This window comes from Penicillium angulare, assembly GCF_028827245.1.
Source record: "Penicillium angulare strain IBT 27051 chromosome Unknown utg000004l_segment0_segment0, whole genome shotgun sequence".
NCBI classification, from domain to species: Eukaryota; Fungi; Ascomycota; class Eurotiomycetes; order Eurotiales; family Aspergillaceae; genus Penicillium; species Penicillium angulare.
Window position 1 is genome coordinate 8,663,296 of NW_026623163.1, and position 19,564 is coordinate 8,682,859.

Here is a 19,564-nt window from a genome sequence, read left to right on the forward strand (position 1 = left end):
TTGTTAATTCATCGAGTCACATTGTACCGGGTGGAGAGGGTAGAACCAGCAGAAAGCAGAAAGCTGAAAGTGCCCTGTACGTTGGCCGGAAACAACCCAACCCGAGAGATTTCCGCTTCTGGGAAAACTGGAGTTGCATTCTTGCCTGCACATGGGCATCGGTGTTGATCGACAAGATCGTTCCCGAGCAAGCCACGCGAGCCTTGTGCGGTGATCCTGTGTAGACATAATCCAAAAAGTGAAAAGTATATTTGGATCTGGATAGGTAATGTATCTATTTTGTCCTCCCTTTTTGCGTTCCTGAATGTGAATGTTGTGGCGCGCCACATACATACAGGGACACCGGTGATGCCGTTCTGGTTCCTTGGCACTTGGCTTGCCGGGCTCGGTCATGACTCGGTAGGACCGCCTGCTGTGTACAGGAATCCTACTTTGATCCCTTGGTACAATAACTTGGTGCCCCTGGGCGCTGGTGAGAAAGATGGTTGCAACGTCGGAGACGAAACAAGGAATACTCGCCGTGAGTCAATGGAAATGTGATCTATCTAGCGCAGGGTGATGCTGTATACCCCAGGTCTCCTATATGATCGCATCATTTATTGCTTCTGGTTCGTTTATTACTAGTAGCTCGTTTGCCACTGTTCATTATACATATATAAAAGGCTATATCTACATATGCATCAGTATAGGGAGGAATCTAGGTACAAACAGACATGTATATTTCGATGAACTCATGTTCGCCGCATCCGTCCGGCCTGATCGAGAATTGCTAATACCACCCCTCAAATGGCTAAACCCACCCCTTCTAAGCCGCTTTGGGAAATTCTGCCGTATTTGTAATATGAGCCGTTAACAAGGCGGTGTAATTTAAAATGGGCGGTCAATGGAGGCGGTGGACGCCCCGACACACCAAACCACACCAAACCACATCAAAAAAGGCGTCTATTGCGGAGCGCCCGGATATCTCTATTCTTTGATAACAATCAATTATATTTTAGCACGTGATTATTAAATAACGTATATTTATTAATCCAGAAGGGTTTTAAAAAATGGTTTAAAATGGTATTGCTGTAGTAAATCAAAGTAGGGGTTAAAATATGTAAAGTTACTATGTAAAGGTAAATAATAGGGAAATGGCAAAGTATGGCGAGGTGTAGTGAGCATGTGACCTGCCGTTTACGGAAATATTAAGAGAAGCTGATTGGCTGCCGAGGCCCCACAGTACCCTCAGGAATGTGCATTTTTATTACTCCCGTTACCATATCAATATTTTAAGCAATAACAATATTTTAAACATATATTTGAATACCTCCCCTTCGCTAAAATGATTTCTTCTTTTAGAGTATTGTTATTTTCTATCTTCTCTACTACCCCTGAAAATTTGAAGCTATTTGGTTATTATTATGTCACTGGAAACTACTGAATCTCTTATGTCTAGTCCTAGGCTGTCAACTACCCCTCCTCCTACGTTCCGCGATGATTTTCTCAACACTATCGACACAATTTATGACGAAGAGACTCAATATCCCGAAGAGCCATTGGCTGATATATACTCAGATATTGAGCCAAGTTTCCCTCTATTTAAGCTGAATCCGCCCTGGAAACTCGAGTATTCTTCGCCGGATGAAGCTCAAACCGAGATGAATCAATTTGCAGCTACCCAAGGCTATGCAGTTGTTTCAAAACGCTCAAAATCCTCTAACGGGGTAAAACTCAAGGTTATTTACCAATGCTGGCGAGGTGGTGAATATTGTGACCGCCGGACTATAGGACTTGATGCAGAAAAACGCAGAAGAGGCCGTACAAAAAAGTGTAACTGTCCATTTGAGGTTATTCTTCGTCGACATGGAGATATATGGTTATTGGAAATTGGAAATGGTAGCCATAACCATACACCATCACCCGCCGTCAATATTCCTTATCTTCGCCAAATGGCTATGAAAAAAAGAGGTTTGGAGATTGAACAGGCTATCCAGCAGGGGCTTTGGCCTCGCCAGATTACGGATCAGCTCAGGAATGAAGGCGAACATGTTATCGCGAAGAACATCTATAATATTAAGATGGATCTTAACAAAAGACGACTTGGCGGCCGCTCATCTATTCAAACACTTCTCCAAGACCTCCCAAATTCAGGGGATTGGTGTATCCGCTGTAGATCGGATAACAACGATATTTTACTTGCTTTATTCGCCATCCACCGGACTTCCATTGGATTTTTACGTCTTTTTCCCTATATTCTTTGGATGGATACAACATTTAAAACCAACAAGTTCAAAATGCCATTGCTTGATATTACTGGAATGACATCAACAAACCAGACATTCTCCGCTGGCTTCTGTTTTTTATCAGACTCTACTACTGATTCATTTTGCTGGGCATTACAGCAATTACAGTCAGTATTAGCGGTAGAATCAATCCCTGAGCCATTGACTGTATTTACAGACAAAGAGCTTGCAATTCTCAGTGCTATACCAATGGTTTTTACACTTAACCATATGCTTTGTTTGTGGCATATCAATAAGTGCATCCTTGCCCATGCGCGTACTCCTATTCGTCAGTATCTTGAATGGGAGATTAAAGAAGCTGCAAAAAAACAAGAGATATTCTCTTTGAAGAATGGGTGTATACGGCAGGAGAAGCTTCATCGGTGGTGGAGAATGAAACAGTTCTGGCATGAAATTGTTACTGCTTTAACGCCTCAAGATTTCGAACAAAAATGGCAGGAATTTCAGCAAACTTACTGTCATGAGATCTTCTCTAAGCTAATTCGTTATATCCAGAAGGAATGGCTTAACCCAATATATGCGAAGATGTTTTTACACCATTATACTCGGCATTATTTTCACTTTGGTGAGGTAGCAACATCTCGAAATGAGTCGGCACATTGGGCATTTAAACGTGATCAACAGGTAATTCTCCTATTATTATTGAGGGATTTTCTATTAAAATTTAGCCAGGGAACCTCAACTTCTCTCCTTGGAGCCTTTGATATCTTTGAACAGACAATTAAACGTCAATATTCAAATATTCAATATCAGTTACATGACCAGACACTTGGACGATTCACAGATCATCAATCCTATACATTTTTACTACCAAATCTCATACAGAGAATTTCCCTTGAAGCCATTCGCCGTCTGGAGAAAGAAATCAACACATATCTACCTATCCATATCGAAAAACCTCAAATTCCTATCTTCTGTGTATGCGGCAAAGGCAGGGGCATTCCATGCATCCATCAAATTATTCCATATTATAATGAGAAAAAGCCACTTCCTCTTGATCTCTTCCACTTACAGTGGCATCTTCAGGAGGCTGATTCACCACAGTTTCATCCAGATCTTCTTCGTATACAGGAGCCAAGAATTCGGGATGATCGGAGGGTATGGATATCGCGAGGATCGTATACAGCATCACAGGCCTCGGTGGCCACATCACAGGCCTCGGGGGCCCGGCAAGACCCCCGAGGCCCAGAGGGATCACAGGGGCGGATCCCAAGCTTATGGGAGCAGCTAGATGCTGTTGAAGATGCTGTAGATCGTGAGTTTTATGAGCAATGGTCCCAACAAGGCTCTCAGCAGCCACCAACTGTGCAATCTCGGAGGAGACCCAATACATGTGGAAATTGCGGCGTGGAGGGGCATAAAAGGCCTGGGTGTCCGTTGATCAACAGATTTGCCAGTTAATTCGACTGAAAATGCATTTGCCGGTGTTTTTAAAATCAGCCTCTGTTTCCTCTTTAGGTTTAGCTTGGAATGAGATAACTTGCTTGCATATTAAATGTCGTTAAATGTGTGGTAAAATGGAAGCTTTTTACGTGGAGATGAGATTTAATTCTGGACCGTATTCATGCTGCCGGCAGAAAATTGATGCCTTTGTGCCTTGTGGTATTACAAATACGGCGGTGAGCTTAGAAGGGGTGGGTTTAGCCATTTGAGGGGTGGTATTAGCAATTCTCGCCTGATCCACTCATGCCTGAATAAATAGGCATTAAGTGTTGCCTCAGGCCTCAAACCGGGGTCATCCGGTATCATGTGACGTATTACTGCCCCGCGAATATGAAAATGACTAAGCAACACATCATGCGGTTGTTTGCAATTGGAGCTTCCTAGCATCAGGTACTGTGTGAAGCTACATTCCATCTCATCCGCATCTTGTTCCTTTCAGCTATGTGTCCGGATATCAACTCCCTTCCACCATCTCGCTCATCATCCTCTTCATCATCCCTGCCATACCGTAACCTTCCCCCCAGCTCCCCAGGAACTGCCCCCGCACCAACAAACCCCAGCAATACTACGACCATCTCTCCTCGACCTTCCCGTGGATCTAGCGCGGGCCGATTATCAGTATCTGGAAGACGTCAATCAGCTGCAGGAATGAATACACACCAGAACGAGGGGCCAGCTGCTACTACCCCGGGAAGCCACGGTGAAGGACCCTGGTCAGAGCACCGCTCCTCTATCGGGCATGCATTTCGCACAGCCAGTCCCACCAGCCACGGTGGGAGTCCTGTATTCGCAACTGCAGACCCACACCATCAACGGGCACCTTCTTTAGGAGAACTACATCAGGAACTGGAACAGGAGCAAGAAGCACAAGTGGTGGGTATTCCTTAGTATCCACAACTCTATTCCACATCCGGAATACAGTATATGTACATAGCGGGGCTAGCAAGCAAAAATACTATACAAAGGAAGGAATAAGCTAACTGAATATGTGGGGATAACAGAACCGTCTCCTCCAGCTGATTCGCAGCCAACAAGCCCAGCTACACCAATATCAACAATCCCACCCAGGAACAAGCACTGCAATCGTCGACGAGCCCTCCTCAGCATCTGAACGATCACCATCTTTCTCTCTCCCCATGCCCCCGCCAATAGCACCAAGTCGACTTTCCATTTCCTCAGTCTCAAACCGTCGATCATCCCGTCCGTCAAGCCAAGCAACATCCCCAAGTCTTCCACCTCAAGATTCCTTACGATCAATGGGAGTAGATGGCACGGAAGCATTCCCCACATTACGCGATACATCACGCCGAGGAAGTAGAGATGAAAGTTCATATTACCAAGCCGAAGCATCAATGCTAAGTCGAGAGAATCAAATGCTTCGACAACGAGTCCGTGAACTAGGTACGCAATGCAGCATAACCATAAGCACTAAATCCCGCCCCATGTTTCAGAGCTTTTTTCTTTTTCTTTTCTTTTTGCGGAGAACTAGCCCCCATTTCAAAGAAAAGCTGGGGCAAGCGCTCGCCCCCTGAAAGAGGCGTGGTTGAATTTAATTTTTATTATTCATTATCGTTTATTTTTTGTCCCCCATCTAACATTTTTTCTTTTTCCAGAACGTCAGATTGGTGACTTGACGACGTCCCGTGTATCCGCTTCCCCGGGTACAACGCCTGCACCTACAACGGGTGAGGCGTCAGGGCCAGGGCAAGAGGGGGCCGAAACCGAAACGGTGGACCCGCCTACTGCAGAGGAGAGATCGGCGGATAGAAAGGAGTGAATATCCTTGGCAGATTGAGAGAACTTCGTCATATTTCAAAGGATCGCCGACCAATATCCTTCCTAATCGGTTTGATTAGGATTGAGATTTTTACCTCCTTCGCTTTTTTTTTCCGGCTTTTTCTTTGCCCGGGCAGTTACCTGATGTCTCCTTTACTTACCTCTACAGTAAGATAGATGGATGACATTATCTCCTGATTAGGAGTTATGATGCGCTTATGTTTTATTCATGAGGATGGAGAATTTCCCTTTTTTTTTTCAATTACGGTTCTTGGATGGGGATTGTTTCGTCTGTTTTTCGTTTTTTAGCGAGTTGCTAGTGACTTGCTAGCTGGGACTGGGACTGGGATGGAAGGATGAAGGATGGAAATGATGGATGGAATGTCCCTATGGATATTCAAGCATAATAAATTGTACATGTGAGTCTGTCGACTCGCAATTTACTAGTTCTGTGAAGTGAGTGGATGGGTTTGCAGCCCTTGAAGTTGTATCATGCATGATCTGGGGATCATGCATGATTCACCGGTTGCCAGCGTGCCTGCTTCGAGACTTTGTATTAGCTAGTTAGTTCGACCTCATGAATACCATGTCGCATACGTGCAAGTGTCGGCTATTTAATTTGAACTTTGAATCATCCCAGGATTACTACCTAGTAGAGGTACGTAATACTTCAAACCAGTGCAAGAGGTAGAAGAGTACTACATAGTACATGGATACCCGTAGACACACTTCGTATTTTGCATTCTCTTCACCGTCTAATTCATAGTCATGCATCAAAATGAAAAGCCAACCAAAGCTCAAGATAAAGAAAGATAGGAAATATATCCAAAATGAAACTGCATTGTATACATATAAAGACAGTACAGAAGATATATTCATCTATAGAAAGCGCTGAAATCAACGAAAATGGATCCAACCATTGGATCAACCAATCAAAACAAACAGTAGTAAAATGCAATGACCCATCTACAGCTTAGCCTTCTCGCTCTGGGCAGCAAGGTCAGGCATAAGGACGTCACGCAATTCAGAAGCAGCCTCACTCAGGAAGTAGCTCATGCGGTGAGCGCCAAGACGCTTGCAGACAATGTTGAAGTTAAGGCTGATAAAATAAGTTAGTGATATCCCAGTATCTGAGGGAAAGGGAAAGTAAACATACCTGTTTTCATTGATCATGTACGCAATACCGAAGCCATCATCGATAACCTGGCTCCATCCGTATCCGTTGAAGTACTCCGAGCTCAGCTGGGAAGAGGAGATGTACCAGGAGCCGGAGTAGGCGAAAGCGGGATCCTCGTAGAGAGCAGGAAGCTTCTCACCGGGCTGGAGGAGCTTCTTCAGACCGAACAAGTGACGGTCGACACCGCGGCCATCGGAAGCCTCGAGAGTGTACTTGGTGTGTTGAGAGAGAGCAGCACGGAAGAGCTTAACGACCTCTTCGCGGGGAATGGTGTGGTCGTGGAAAGACTTGCAGAAAGCGACACTCTCGTCGGAGACTGTGCGGGTGGTTTCGGTACGGCCCTCCTGGAACTTGCGGGTTGAAGCAGACTCGTAGGTGGGACGGTTCTTGCCGTACATCTTGTAGTAGGCGAGTTGGATGACCATCTGGACGTAGGCATCGGGGCTGCACTTGAATTTCTTAATCAGACCCTTGCCGTAGCCCTGGTAGGCTTGGACGACCAGCTCGTGGGAGGCGATCTGCTTGCGGTGGTATTGGGCTGCGACATCGATGGCCTCGTTGGCGGCATCGTTCAGGTGGAAGGTTATGGGCTTAGGGTCGGGAAGCTGGGAGCGCACAGACTTGGCAGAGAGATCGATGCGCTTGTTGAAGATGAGGTTGTTGACGTGGTCGTTCAGACGGTGGGTGGGGGTGCCGTCCATCATGCTGTGCTCGCCCATGAATCCGGCAGTACCGTTATCATTGACAATGAACTGGAGGGGCTTGTCGAACCAGCGATTGGCGCCGTCGCCGTGCCAGTACTGGTGCGCGCGCTCCTCAAGGGTAACGGGCTTGGCGTCATCCAAGCAAATCACGAAGCCTGCAGACTCGATGTCCTTCAGAGCCTGCTCGTTGGCAGGGTCAGCTGCAACGAGGGTCTTGCGGGCGGCGGTCCAGTGGTCACGGTCAGCCACAGTCAGCACACCGACCGGCGGGGCTGGCTGGGCAGTCTCAATGATGCGCTGGAACTGCTGCTCCAGCTCGGAGACATTCAAGGTTTGACCGTCAATGACGAGAGGGACCTTGAAGAACTGGTTCTTGCGGGCGACCACGATGTGCTGGTTCTCCGCTGCAGTGTACTTGCGAGGGAAATCCTCGCCATCAGCAGGAACACGGCAGCAGTTGAACATGTACTCGTAGGAGCTCATGGCCATTGGCTGACCGCGCATGTACTCGGGCTCGAGAGAGCCATTGTCGACTTGCACCTTGAACTCAAGTGCGGCGGTGGTGATGGCAGCAGCACGCTTGGCTGGGTCACGACGCTCACGGTCATCCTTGTATGAGTAGAAGTAGGAAACATAGGGAATGACGGGGTCCCGGTAGCCCAGGTAAGCAGCCTGGTTCCACCACTCGGCGATCCAGTTCTTGACTTTGGGGTTGGCAGCGCGTTCGACCAGACGCTTCTGCAAAGGCTCACCTTCACCGCCGGGGCGAATGAAGTCCTCGACTGCATTCTTGGTGCGCTCGTACTCCGCCGCGGAGACCAGGGGGTGAACCGACTTCAAGTAGCGGCGGCCGGTCTCCTCCAGGGATGGGACGGGGAGGTGGGGCAGGGAGTCCTCAAAACGGAGCATCTTGCCCTTGGAGATGTCCTCTTTGTATCCTGAATCACAGATTCCATTTTGTTAGCCTTCTGTTGTCTTTGTTCTCCTTATTCACAGGGCGGATCTGATTGTAGCGGTATCGCGTTGAGGTGGGCAGGGCCCCATTCTCATGACGGCATCTGATCCACAACAGAAATCGCATGTGAAGCACTTACCCTCAGGGACTGAAGATGCCTTTCGAGCCATAGCGGGTGTCTGAAATCACTGTCAGCTTCAATTGCTTCGTAGAATCATGGACTTTCCTAAATCGCGGTTTATCGCAACCAGGGAATCGGAGATGGCCGTCGTACCGAGCGGGCAAGCAGTTGTGTCGGAGGGAGCCGGGGCCTTGACAAGGTGGTGAGACGGCTTCGAGCAGAAGCAGCAAACATCCCTCTTGTATAAGGAAGTAAGTTAGAGGAAGAAGAAAAAGAAGGAGAGAAGAGGTTGAAACGAAGTTGTTCCAAGTTGAGCAGTCGAAGGACCAAATACCTTCGAAGGAGATGAATGAGCCTCGGTTGCGAGCGAGACCGAAGCGCTGTTGCCCGCGGGTGTGAGTAACGGTGGTATTACGAGTGGGGTCGTGTGGAGCGAATCAAAAAACGGGAAAACGGTAATAAACTCCACCTACCGGTAACTTTGGTATTGATTTGGGCCTCGGTTGTTCTGAGTCAATTTGGATCTAGAGAATGTGGGAACAAACCTGCAGTCACAAGATCGGTCGACTCGGGATTCGGGATACCGAGAAAAAAAAAAGGGGGATAGGAAATAAATAAGGGCTGTGTTTTAGGTGGACTAGTATTGTGTATTGAATTTTAACCTTTAGGACTTCTTATTCCCCTACACTGCTGCGAATGAAAAGGCAATGCGGGGAGAGCTTCTTAGCGCCGGGGAATCGGACTGCGGAGAGCTTGATTTACGGCCAGATATAGGAGACGGGATTTGAAATCTCTCCGCGGGGAGATGGAAAACGATATATGGATATATATCCATTCCTAGATGTATCCATGGTAAGTTCAAAAGCATCATTTTGTACGAAAGGGTCCCTGCTTAACATGTCAGGTGCTAATCTGACATATATCCCTTCATCCGGGTCCATTGATCCGAACATTATTGTCTACTATGTACTTAAATGATGCGCACATGATAAGTATACAAAGAGAAAGAATTATACATAGTTAAATAGATAAATAGATAGATAGTAGATGATATGTAGTAAATTAGATCGTGACCAAAAACACGCTATTCGCAGGTATCAACAGCCCAGAAAAAAAAAGGATCCAACGCAAATCACCACAAAGAATATCATATAATAAAAAGAAAAAGATGAACAAACGCCCCCATGAACAAGACCAGAATGGGAGAGAAAGATCTGACTCCAGGGTAATTAGTACAGAGTCCCCACCTGGGTAAATCAAAATAAACTGCCGAATATTGTAAATCCAAGAGGGGTAAAAAAAAGGTAGGGTAAATAGAGAGAGCCACAGATCTACGAAACTGGCTCAACGGTTGTGGGCTGCTCTTGGCCGTTGATGGGTCGGGAAACTTGCACGCCGGTTCGTCGGAGCTCATCAATTTTAGCCATGGCGGGCCCCGTACAGATGCGACCGGTCTGCATCAGTGTGCGTAGGCGTTTGCGTCGGGCTTCTCCGCTTCGCTCCTCGCCGCGCCCAACACCATCGTCCACCCAATCCACTCGGTGTACCTTGAAACTCACGCCATCATGGCGACCATCCCATTTACGAGACTTGATACCAAACATGACGGTGGAGTCATAGCGCTCCAGACGAGGCAAAACCAATAAGGTAATATGAAGATCTTGGTCAGATGGAGGAAGAGGTGGTACACGGGGGCCATTGGTCTGCGAGGCTGACTTGGAGCCCTCCTGTGTTGCTTCCGCAGTTGATTGCGGGGCGTGCTGGTATGTGTCTTTGATTTCTAGATCGAGCATGGACTCATCCACATCATCGCCCCAGGCCCCACGGATGAAGCCCGAATGGATAGCAGCGGCGACAGGATCAGAGTCGTCTGTGTATACACCAGTGCCCCATAGTGCTCGTCGCGTACAGATCTCCTCGCGATGACTTTGATCGATCCGGAAACGTGGTACGCGAATAGTGAAAGTGCAGTTTTCGCGCTTTTCGAGACGCGGAAGAGGCTGGGGACTTGTCGTGTAACCAAACTTGGAGCTCTCAGAGGAAGCCTTTGCCGAGGGTGTACTGATGCGAGGTGTATAGAGTGTAGATCCGAGATGTTGCCTGGGAAGGTGGGCGACACTCGAGAGGAGCGGCTCAAGGTTGACGGTGGTGCGGGGTTCTCGGAGAGGAGAGGCTGTCGCAGGAGCAGGTCGTGGAGCATGATGATGATGGTGGTGGTGGTGATGGTGATGATGTCCTGTGGAAGGTTCTGCTGGAGTAGATGTTCGCCCAAAGAAGCCTGTAGATAGCGGCCGGTGTAGACCATTCAAGGCAGCTGCCTCCTCTTCTGCTTTGTGTCTGTGATGATGGTGGCTGTTTAACGTAGTTAGTGCCTGGGAGCCGTTGATAGACCCGTGTCCAGATACATACTGGTGATGATGGTGATGTTGATGTTGGTGCAAATGTCGAGCTCGACGGGATCGCGAAGACAGTCCACCACCCTCAAGCTCCATCTGATCTTCATCCCGGGATTTCCGGGATCGCCTGATACCTGCTGTGGATGTAGGACGAGGAATTTTCCCATCATCAACATCACCATTCACGGAGCGCGCGGTAGTCCCGTCGCGCTTAAAAGGACTTGATGTCAAAGGCGTTGACGGTCCACTTCCAGATGAACCGGCCGTCACACCTCCGACACCGCTACCAATGCCAGAAAACACTCTTCCTAGATCATTCTTTATACTTGGCTCACCCGACGCTCCAATAAACGGGGCTTGTGCGCCTTGTACAGCTTGAGGAAGTGGAGACGCGCGACCGCCGCGCTTTCCATCTATACCTACCGCAAGCAAATTACGGTGTTGCAGTAGTTCATCACTTCCCTTTCGACGCCCTTCTTCTCCAGCAGCTGCAAGACCAAGGAGGCCTGCTCCAGCCGCAGCCGCTGAGGCCGGTGTAGACCCGAGACGTGAGGGTTGTGTCGATTGTTTACTCAAGTAAGGTGACTCGCGAGGAGAAGATGTTGGCTGAGAATGACCAGTATGGAGAGACAGTGGCTGACGGCCACCGCCAGGTTGGGATCCCAAAGATTTAGTGTAACTTTGGATCGCTCCAAAGCCAAAACTTGACGCCGGCTCGGGCGCAGCGATACGCGTGCTCTCTGGAGAGGATGGATGTGAGCGGCCATGATCCCATGACGAAGCACCTGAATGCCAATCATGTGATTCTCTCTCACCGTAGATCGAGCTGAATCGAGTTGATCCCCCCATCGGCCCTTTTGGATCCAAACCATGAGGCGCACGATCGGCATCCCGATGCGTAATCTCCTCTGAACGGCGGTCTCCAAACAGACTTCCGAAACGATTATGATGATCAAGACCTGCATATGCCGCGGAAGCTCTTTGCCCATGATCAAATCGCTCTGTTAATCCCCCCGACGGGCGGGAGAGCGGGCTGTAAGCAGGCGGTCGTGCGGCCACCTCGGCGTTGAGTGGCTGGCTACTGGAGCGGGCGATCGGACCACTGAAACTCATCCGACGAGGCTCGTTGTGTGGAAGGTCAGCGGGTGAGATATGAGGGGAGGGTTGCGTTGAATGGGATTTCTCGGGGTATTGCGAGGGAGGCATGCGTGACAGGCTTCCGAATTTTGATTGATCTGCACCTAGGAAGCTTGATCCGCCACCAGAGCCAGATCGGTATGGACGACCCGGCTGTGGCTTTGAAAATGCTTTCTCTGGTGTCTCTGACCGACGAAAGTCAACTGGGGAAGGGCGAGTTGGCCCAGTGGGAGGTGACATGCCGGCTGTAACGGAAGCCGAAGTGGTGCCAAAAATCGACGACGCGGACGGGCGCGAAAACAACGACGATGCATCTCGGCTCGGTCGCTCCGGATCAGAGCCTAACATGGCGGATATAGACATGCTACTCCCCGGCCGATGAGACTGGCTTCCTGGCCCATCGCGAGAAAGTAGGGATGTAGGCGCGTTGGCTGACTGCGATCGTGAGGCGTAGGAGTGAGGCGATGATGGGGGAGGCATTTGTCGATGGCCGAACGCGGGAGGCGCAGATTGTTCTTGTTGTCCTATAGCGCAAACGTTAGTTTGTTCTGAAAAAATCTCTCTGTGGAGACATATGAAGCCCGCGATCGATCCCAAGCAAGTCCGCAATGGTGTCAGAAAATGGGGAATGGCGCTTAAAGATTCATGTCGCATCCGCCGTCAAGGGGACCACTTCACTCACCCGTGTGACCAGGGCTGCCACTGCTGCCCTGGGATGCACGGCGCGCGGGGTAGGAAGATGCGTTATTCATCGCGCCATGTAAACTGATCAAAAACGCTAGGGAAGGTGGAATTGATTCCAGGACCCAGAAGCCCAGAACCCGTGACTCCGGGAGCTCGACCGCTAGTCCCAAAAGGGAATAGTCGTTTATTCCCCGATTGGGCCTAGCGCTCCCGAGCGGAGGATCAGCGCCACCGGGGAATAACAAGCATCAGGGGGAAGCAAGTAACAAGACAAGGGGGGAAGATGGAGGAGGGAGGAAGGAAGGAGGAGGGGGGGGGGGTAATAGTGCGGAATATTTCATAGCAGCCAAGATATATACTTCAACAGGACAGGTTATAAAAAATACTACCTGTCCGGTCAAAATATCCTTTCTCGTCTAAACATCGCATGCTCCCCCGATCCTTCGAGAATGATGGGAAAGTGGAGAGATTAGTTGGGACAGGAACCACGGGACAAGTCCGACCCCAAAGTTCCTGAATCCGGGGCTAGTATACACACACACATGCAGGGGATAAAATCGATAGAGGGAGAAATAACCGGTTTTGAACTTTCCACCAAATTTGAAAAGAAATAGAAAATAAAATAAAAATGCAAGATAAGAATGAGATATAATCAAATGTCTTACCTTCTCGGGCATGGCCTGATTGTGGCTGGGAATGGTTTCTGCGGTGTGCATGTGGTTGATGCCTTGACTCTAGACTAGCGTGCCGACGATGTTGTTGTACTTGCTGGGCCTTGGATGGCGAGACATGTGCGCTGGTGCTTTCGCGAAGCGGGTGCGACATAGATGCACGCGATGCGCCGGATGAATATATAGGGGAAGTCGCATGGGGACTCTCGTAGCGACTTGTCGACCGTACCTTTGCATTCTCAACTCGTCGTGTATCCTGAGCAGCGGGGGAAGTGAGCGTCAGAGCACGCTCGTCGCGCGGTTCTTGCGAGGTTCCTAACGGTGATGGTCGTGGTGGATAGGAGCTATGGTGGAGCCGTCGATAGTAATCCATTTTGTGGGTATAAGAGTTCTCTTCTCGATTGAGGTGATATACGGGGAAGATAGGTGATTTTGCGGTGTTCGTTGGCGATGGGCTGGCCTTGAATAGCGGTGGAAAAGGTGCCGAAGAAGGGAAAACTGAGTTGTAATGACGGATCAGCGGTTGATCCCGAGAGCCATGGCCTCCTCGGAATTAGGGCGCGACCGTGAGGGGTGCGGAGATGGCGTAATGATATCCGGAAAATTGAGGGGGGTTCGGTTCCAAGGACTGTGGCAATCGCTCAGACTGAAGAATTGACTCTGCGACGAAGAAAAGAAGACTAGGGTAAGCAAAGAGTCCTGAGCGAACGGAGAAAAAAAACGGTGAGTGATGCGGCTTTAGCGTGATGGGGCCAAGACTGTATCTTGCATGGCGGAGATCGGATCACGGTGGGAATCACCGCTCGTGCGCGATAACGAAAAACAAAAGACAAACGATGAACTACCCTTGCAATATTTGGTTTGGCCTGTTGTACGCACTGTGTATTATTGTTTATTTGGATAAAATCTAGACCTGGATATTTCTGCTCGCCAGTTTCATTGATATTATGGCTTCGAAAGGGTTCTATAGTATAGGAAGTAAACTGCCCAGGTGTCTTCAGGCTGTATATAGTAGTAATGGTTAGGTACATACTATCTCTTTACCTAGTTAGGTCCAAATTAGGCAGCAGATCCTCCCAAGTTACAGGAATGGCTCAACTCTGTCGGGTTTCCACTGGCTTCTCTTGAACCTTGTGACCATCATGTTCTAGGTCATCCCCTGCTGAAAGACACATGAAAGCTGATCTGATCCACGGGAACCTGTATGTAGCCTGCCGTTATTGACGAAAAAAAAATGCTCGGACCACATTCCGATCGGGCCCCGTGGCACACGTTATTTGAGGAATGTAATCAGATGTTGCACTGCTTCATCAATAAGGGTAACCCTACGAAGTATGAAAAAAAGAAAATATGAACTATAGAGTGGATCGGGAAATTATAAAAAAAAATATGGACTTGATTGTTGAGATAAACTTGGTAGACTTGGTATAGGGTATCATGAAAAATTTGACAAAAAAAGGAAACGAAATTATATATATAGGTTTCAGAGCAACGTGGAATCATTCGGCGCACATCAGAGTCAAATGATCCTTCGTCAATTTCCGAATGGAAACATAAGAGGTTTCGTCAGCACACGGCGTTTGGCGACGCGTTTCCCTGGATGAAACCAGAGTGGCTCAGCCTGATTAGAAGGGTCGGTATTCTAGTTGGTAAAGGAGCTCCAGATAGGAGAGAAAAAGAAGTGGACGAGGTTCAAGGATGAGAGATTGAGCGTCCAGTCCCATGAAAGGAATATTAGGTCGGTCGGTCGTCGATCGTTCCTCGTTATACACTATTCAGTGTCGTGGGAGATTCGAGTCGTAGAGTCCACTGCAGGCTCCCAGGCAAGTAAAGCGAACAAAGTCGAAGTCGCACATCATGCAATCAGTCTCTTGCCTGAGATAGAAAACTGCAGTGTCGATTTAAAAATTGGCATTATGCAGCCAGATGCTGGTGCAAAATCTATTGCTTTGCAGTAGCATGCAATGCGCCCGAATGGGGGGACTTGTATTTCCCTTGCCACCCGCGAGGGCTTAAACGGGACTCTGCTGGTCAAGGTAGGTCTTTCCCCACCACACATGGGAAAGCTGGATCAATTGAAATGCAAGACTGTAATCAGTCAAAAAAAAAAGAAACGTGTTAGTGCTTCCGATGCGATGAATATGGGGACTAGTAATTTTCAAAGAATGTGACACTTACAGGCACAGAATAACCAGAGCTATGGCGCGCAGTAGAGATTGTTTCCATTGCTTCCGTAGTGAAACAAAGCTTTCAGATATAAAAGGGCCCAAACCTGGGATACACTCGGTGGGATGCGAGCGGAGCGGGTGATCGTCCAATAGCCAGGGAGCGTATTCGTACTGCGCGGTTTGCGACTCCAAGTCGACTTCCATCTTTTCGGGGAGGTCCATTTTTCCGGTAAGCGAGAAATGACCAATCAGATTGATCAACAGTCCAGAAGAGAGATTTGTGGGGAGATGTGCGTTGTGGTTGATATATTGAAAGATCTCCTGTACGAGAGATAGCGGTGAAGGCCCGGGGTGAGGGTAGATGCACCTGGGTTCAAGTTGACGAAATGATTATCGAACGGGCCCGTGGGAGTTATATAGACACACGGGGTCTATTGCCCAGAGAGAGTTTAAAGGGTCTGGAGGAGGTGGAGTGGGCCATATCGCGCCATCATGGTGCAGCTAGAGCTAATGATCAGTAAAAGCACGCCATCATGATTGGTGATGGCGGATGATCGACAGTGGGATTTGGACATTTGGAAGACATTTGGGAGGGACCAACCTGTTTTGGTTAGGTGAGGAGCATGATTCAGATGAATCCTTTGAGTTAAACTACATAAAACTTCAATGGTAATTGTTATTGTTCCTCAAAGTATGACTCCTTGTTGTAAAGAGCTTGAAGATGTGGTGTGGGTGGATACTCCGCACACTAAAGGATCAGCAAAGAGATTTGTATAGGTGGATCCCGCACACAATTCACCATCAAGTTGACGTTTTCTGACCGCCAAGCCCATTGCCAAGCATCACCAAGTTTGCTTTTTGGTGGATATTACCGAGAAAGAAGCTTAGACTTGATAACTGAGTGGAGCTATACGAGTTTGAGCTATAAGGCTAATATCAAGACGCCATTGCATGTTATTTAATTAAAATCTACGGCGAGATCCCGGATACCCTCATAGTTTGGCCTGCGTCGTAGCCGGGGGAGCTTTATCGGAAATATTGCTCTTTGAGGTCGTAATTCTTTCCTGGCTGGTTTTAAACAGTCGAGGCAGTTTAGTCTCTTCAAAGCTTGCTTCATTAACGACCATCTTCGCGAGGGCTTCAGCGACCAAGAAGATTTGTGGCATTCCATGTCCCGTGAACCCAGCCAGAATAAATTGACCTTCTTGTCCAGGAACTTGACCGACATGAGGAAGACCATCGGCAGAGTATCCCATAACTATAAATTATGAAATGAGAAACAATTCGCGCAAGGAGGGAAGAGGGGGATATACTTACTTCCCGTCCAGACCCGGTCGGTATATGCATGGCTATTTTCCCACCCCACGAAATTCCTTTGCATGTATCCATCGAAATAGCGTGCTGCAGGCTCTAAAACTCGACTATCATCACTAACATTGAGCCAATTCTTTTCGTCATGGATAAACGACGATCGTGCCCCACCCACCACAATGCTCCCGTCTCCACGCGGAATAAGGTAGTCATAATCCCAAGCATTCAGTCGCAAGGTGTAAGTGTTTGTCAAGCGAGGAGCTTGAGATCCAGGCGGAACAACAATGCGACTGCATGTTCCACGCACAGGTACAATTTTACCTTGATATTGTGGGGCGAGAGTTGAGGTATAGGCATTCGTTGCAAATACTACCACTTTGGCCGCGACCGTGCCGCGCGAGGACGTCTCCACTCTCCAGCGATATGGAGAATCAGAATGGGCCGACTCCGAGACTTTACTCACAGGTGTGTGCGTCTGCAGATCAAGACCTTGCGAGACCGCATTTTCCAAGATGTGGAGAACGAATTTGTAGGCCCAGATGTGACCTGCGTCGTACGCAAAGCAGCCCACAGCACCTTTGACGCCGGAAAACTGGACAAAATATCAGCTACGAATCTAAAGCATTTTGAAATTATATGGACAAAAGGACGTACGTCTTTTGCCTCTTGAGACTCAATTATCTGCGCTCGAGCCGTTGCTTCGATACCGCCTGCGACTAAACTGTGGTACCCATCCTTGAGCTTTTTGAAGTGTGACTCGGTCAATTGAACATCAAGGGCCTTAGTGACTGTGTAATCGCAGTCGATCTTCTCAGCCTCAACGAAATCTTTCATTGCGTATACATGCTTGGCCTCGAAAGCTGCCACTTCAGCTGCGGCATCTAATCCATAATTTTCGGCCAGGGTTGCTATAAAGTTGTAAATATCTGGCTTCATATGCCCCCCTGTATGAAATTGGTTAATACTCGTTCGGAAACATCCCATCCACCAGCATGATCATCTCACCATTGCGAGCAGTCGCACCAGAGCACGCCTGACGCGCTTCCAAGATCGTGATTGAAGGTGCTTTGGCACCATTTTTTACATTTCGAAGAATATGGTGCGCCACCGATGCCCCCGCATACCCAGCTCCAATGATGACGACGTCGCTTTTCTCAGGTAGAGTTTCGGTGGAGCGATAATTGTCTAGAGGGTGGGGATCTGTCCGCCAGAAGGGGAGCGTCGCGTTTGCAACAGGGATATGTTTTGATGTCATGTTTTCTTGATATTGTCTCTTGATCAAGACAACTTTGAAGCTTGGAGTACGATATAATCGAAGAATAAGGATTTTATTGATTGTCAATATTTACGATAACGCATGGTATCTGAGTTGTTGCGACCGGCTTTCTTTCCCCACCGGCTGTTGCTCCCGCCGGGACCGGAGTGGAGCCGTGAATCAATCCCACACAGCATAATGATTTGCAGAGATAATGTTGACCGCTGTTTTGGATATGGTGTTTTGCGACCTATGACGTGATTTATACATCTAACTAATGACCTTGCAAATCTACAGGGTCTATGTAGTTAGTCTTAGTATAATAAATTTACGCGTCTTTGTACTATGGTGAATTCTTTGCTTGTATTGATGACTCTAGCTAATTCTATAGAGTACAGAGCAGTTGCCTACTAATTTCCTGCCTGATGGGCAATGATCTTATCAGCCATTCCAGGTAGAGTATCATCAATGACATCCATATCTCCAAAGAGGTCCGTCAGTGCCTCCTGCTCTAGCACTGTGCAGTATGCTCCTTTGAATCTGCCCGACTTATTAGAACATGTTCGGTAAAATCCATCCACGAGGGGTAAAAGAAAAGAAAAGAAAAGCTCAGCAACTTACCCAGCTCTACGTGCGGCAGATACGTCCCACAGATGGGCAGCAGCAAACCAAGGCGTCTTTCCCTGGTTATCCGAAGTCAACTTGTCCAATAGAGGCTTATACGCAGCCAAGTCTGGCTTCCCAACTCCAGCAGAGTCACAAGAGATCAAGTTCTCAGCTGGCAATTCAACACCTGCCTGCTGGAAGTAACCACCAACACGCTTCAAGTCAGCAGCAGTAAATGCCCAGACTGTGAATCCAGCATCGCGAAGCTTCTTCACGCATTCTGCTGCTCCAGGACGCATCGTCAATTTCTGGTATTCTCCCATTATCCACGCGAGATCGTCGGGAGAAGCAAATTGGCGAGGATTCTCAATTCCACCCATCATTCCGAGAACGCGATAAAAGAGCGTCTCCAATATCTCTGCGTATGGGACATATCTCCCCGAAATACTGAGATTGGTATATTCGCGTTCGGTGGTCTCCATCCAGGCAGATCCTAGAAGCCAGGGCTTGACACCCTCGGCACGGAGACGGTCGCCTAGTCGGAGGTCAATTGCATTGTATAGATGGTCATAGGCCACAAGTGTGCCCACGATATCAAAGACGACATTCTTGGATGAAGCCATTTTGGATATAGGTGTATAATGTAACTGGCCTTGAAGATTGTTTCGAAATATCCTTATCACAGCCCTGTTTAATTGGGCTTGGTCGCAATTTATGCTTAAGACAATGGGGCCAGCAATGAGTCAGACTCAATATGAGTCAAAATAGCTGAATTGTGATTGATCGTCGAGAACTTGAAGAGAATACCCCGCAAGATAACATTGATAGTTTGAAGTGCAGGGGACTTACGTGATCAATAACCCCGCTCTGCTCTT

General features: G+C 48.2%; 7 protein-coding genes across 7 annotated transcripts; 2 read left to right on the plus strand and 5 right to left on the minus strand.

The window, feature by feature from the left end:
* Nucleotides 1–1,403: 1,403 nt before the first annotated feature.
* N7478_007160 (uncharacterized protein) lies at nt 1,404–3,686 on the plus strand (the record flags this gene model as incomplete). Its single annotated transcript, XM_056923374.1, has 2 exons — nt 1,404–2,909; nt 3,111–3,686. 2 exons carry the CDS (start codon nt 1,404–1,406, stop codon nt 3,684–3,686), a joined length of 2,082 nt encoding a protein of 693 aa, XP_056781411.1.
* A 483-nt stretch (nt 3,687–4,169) lies between these two features.
* N7478_007161 (uncharacterized protein) lies at nt 4,170–5,505 on the plus strand (the record flags this gene model as incomplete). The annotated part of the gene is made up of 3 exons (XM_056923375.1): nt 4,170–4,601; nt 4,730–5,129; nt 5,342–5,505. The coding sequence occupies 3 exons, from the start codon at nt 4,170–4,172 to the stop codon at nt 5,503–5,505; spliced, it is 996 nt and encodes a 331-aa protein (XP_056781412.1).
* A 965-nt stretch (nt 5,506–6,470) lies between these two features.
* N7478_007162 (carnitine O-acetyltransferase CAT2) lies at nt 6,471–8,695 on the minus strand (the record flags this gene model as incomplete). Its single annotated transcript, XM_056923376.1, has 4 exons — nt 6,471–6,603; nt 6,661–8,323; nt 8,480–8,519; nt 8,615–8,695. The coding sequence occupies 4 exons, from the start codon at nt 8,693–8,695 to the stop codon at nt 6,471–6,473; spliced, it is 1,917 nt and encodes a 638-aa protein (XP_056781413.1).
* Nucleotides 8,696–9,792: 1,097 nt separating this feature from the next.
* Nucleotides 9,793–13,722, minus strand: N7478_007163 (uncharacterized protein; the record flags this gene model as incomplete). The annotated part of the gene is made up of 2 exons (XM_056923377.1): nt 9,793–12,542; nt 13,344–13,722. The coding sequence occupies 2 exons, from the start codon at nt 13,720–13,722 to the stop codon at nt 9,793–9,795; spliced, it is 3,129 nt and encodes a 1,042-aa protein (XP_056781414.1).
* A 1,639-nt stretch (nt 13,723–15,361) lies between these two features.
* On the minus strand, nt 15,362–15,739 carry N7478_007164 (uncharacterized protein; the record flags this gene model as incomplete). Its single annotated transcript, XM_056923378.1, has 2 exons — nt 15,362–15,437; nt 15,528–15,739. The coding sequence occupies 2 exons, from the start codon at nt 15,737–15,739 to the stop codon at nt 15,362–15,364; spliced, it is 288 nt and encodes a 95-aa protein (XP_056781415.1).
* Nucleotides 15,740–16,509: 770 nt separating this feature from the next.
* On the minus strand, nt 16,510–18,083 carry N7478_007165 (NAD(P)/FAD-dependent oxidoreductase; the record flags this gene model as incomplete). The annotated part of the gene is made up of 4 exons (XM_056923379.1): nt 16,510–16,775; nt 16,835–17,420; nt 17,483–17,772; nt 17,834–18,083. 4 exons carry the CDS (start codon nt 18,081–18,083, stop codon nt 16,510–16,512), a joined length of 1,392 nt encoding a protein of 463 aa, XP_056781416.1.
* A 410-nt stretch (nt 18,084–18,493) lies between these two features.
* N7478_007166 (uncharacterized protein) lies at nt 18,494–19,312 on the minus strand (the record flags this gene model as incomplete). The annotated part of the gene is made up of 2 exons (XM_056923380.1): nt 18,494–18,623; nt 18,705–19,312. 2 exons carry the CDS (start codon nt 19,310–19,312, stop codon nt 18,494–18,496), a joined length of 738 nt encoding a protein of 245 aa, XP_056781417.1.
* Nucleotides 19,313–19,564: the final 252 nt, after the last annotated feature.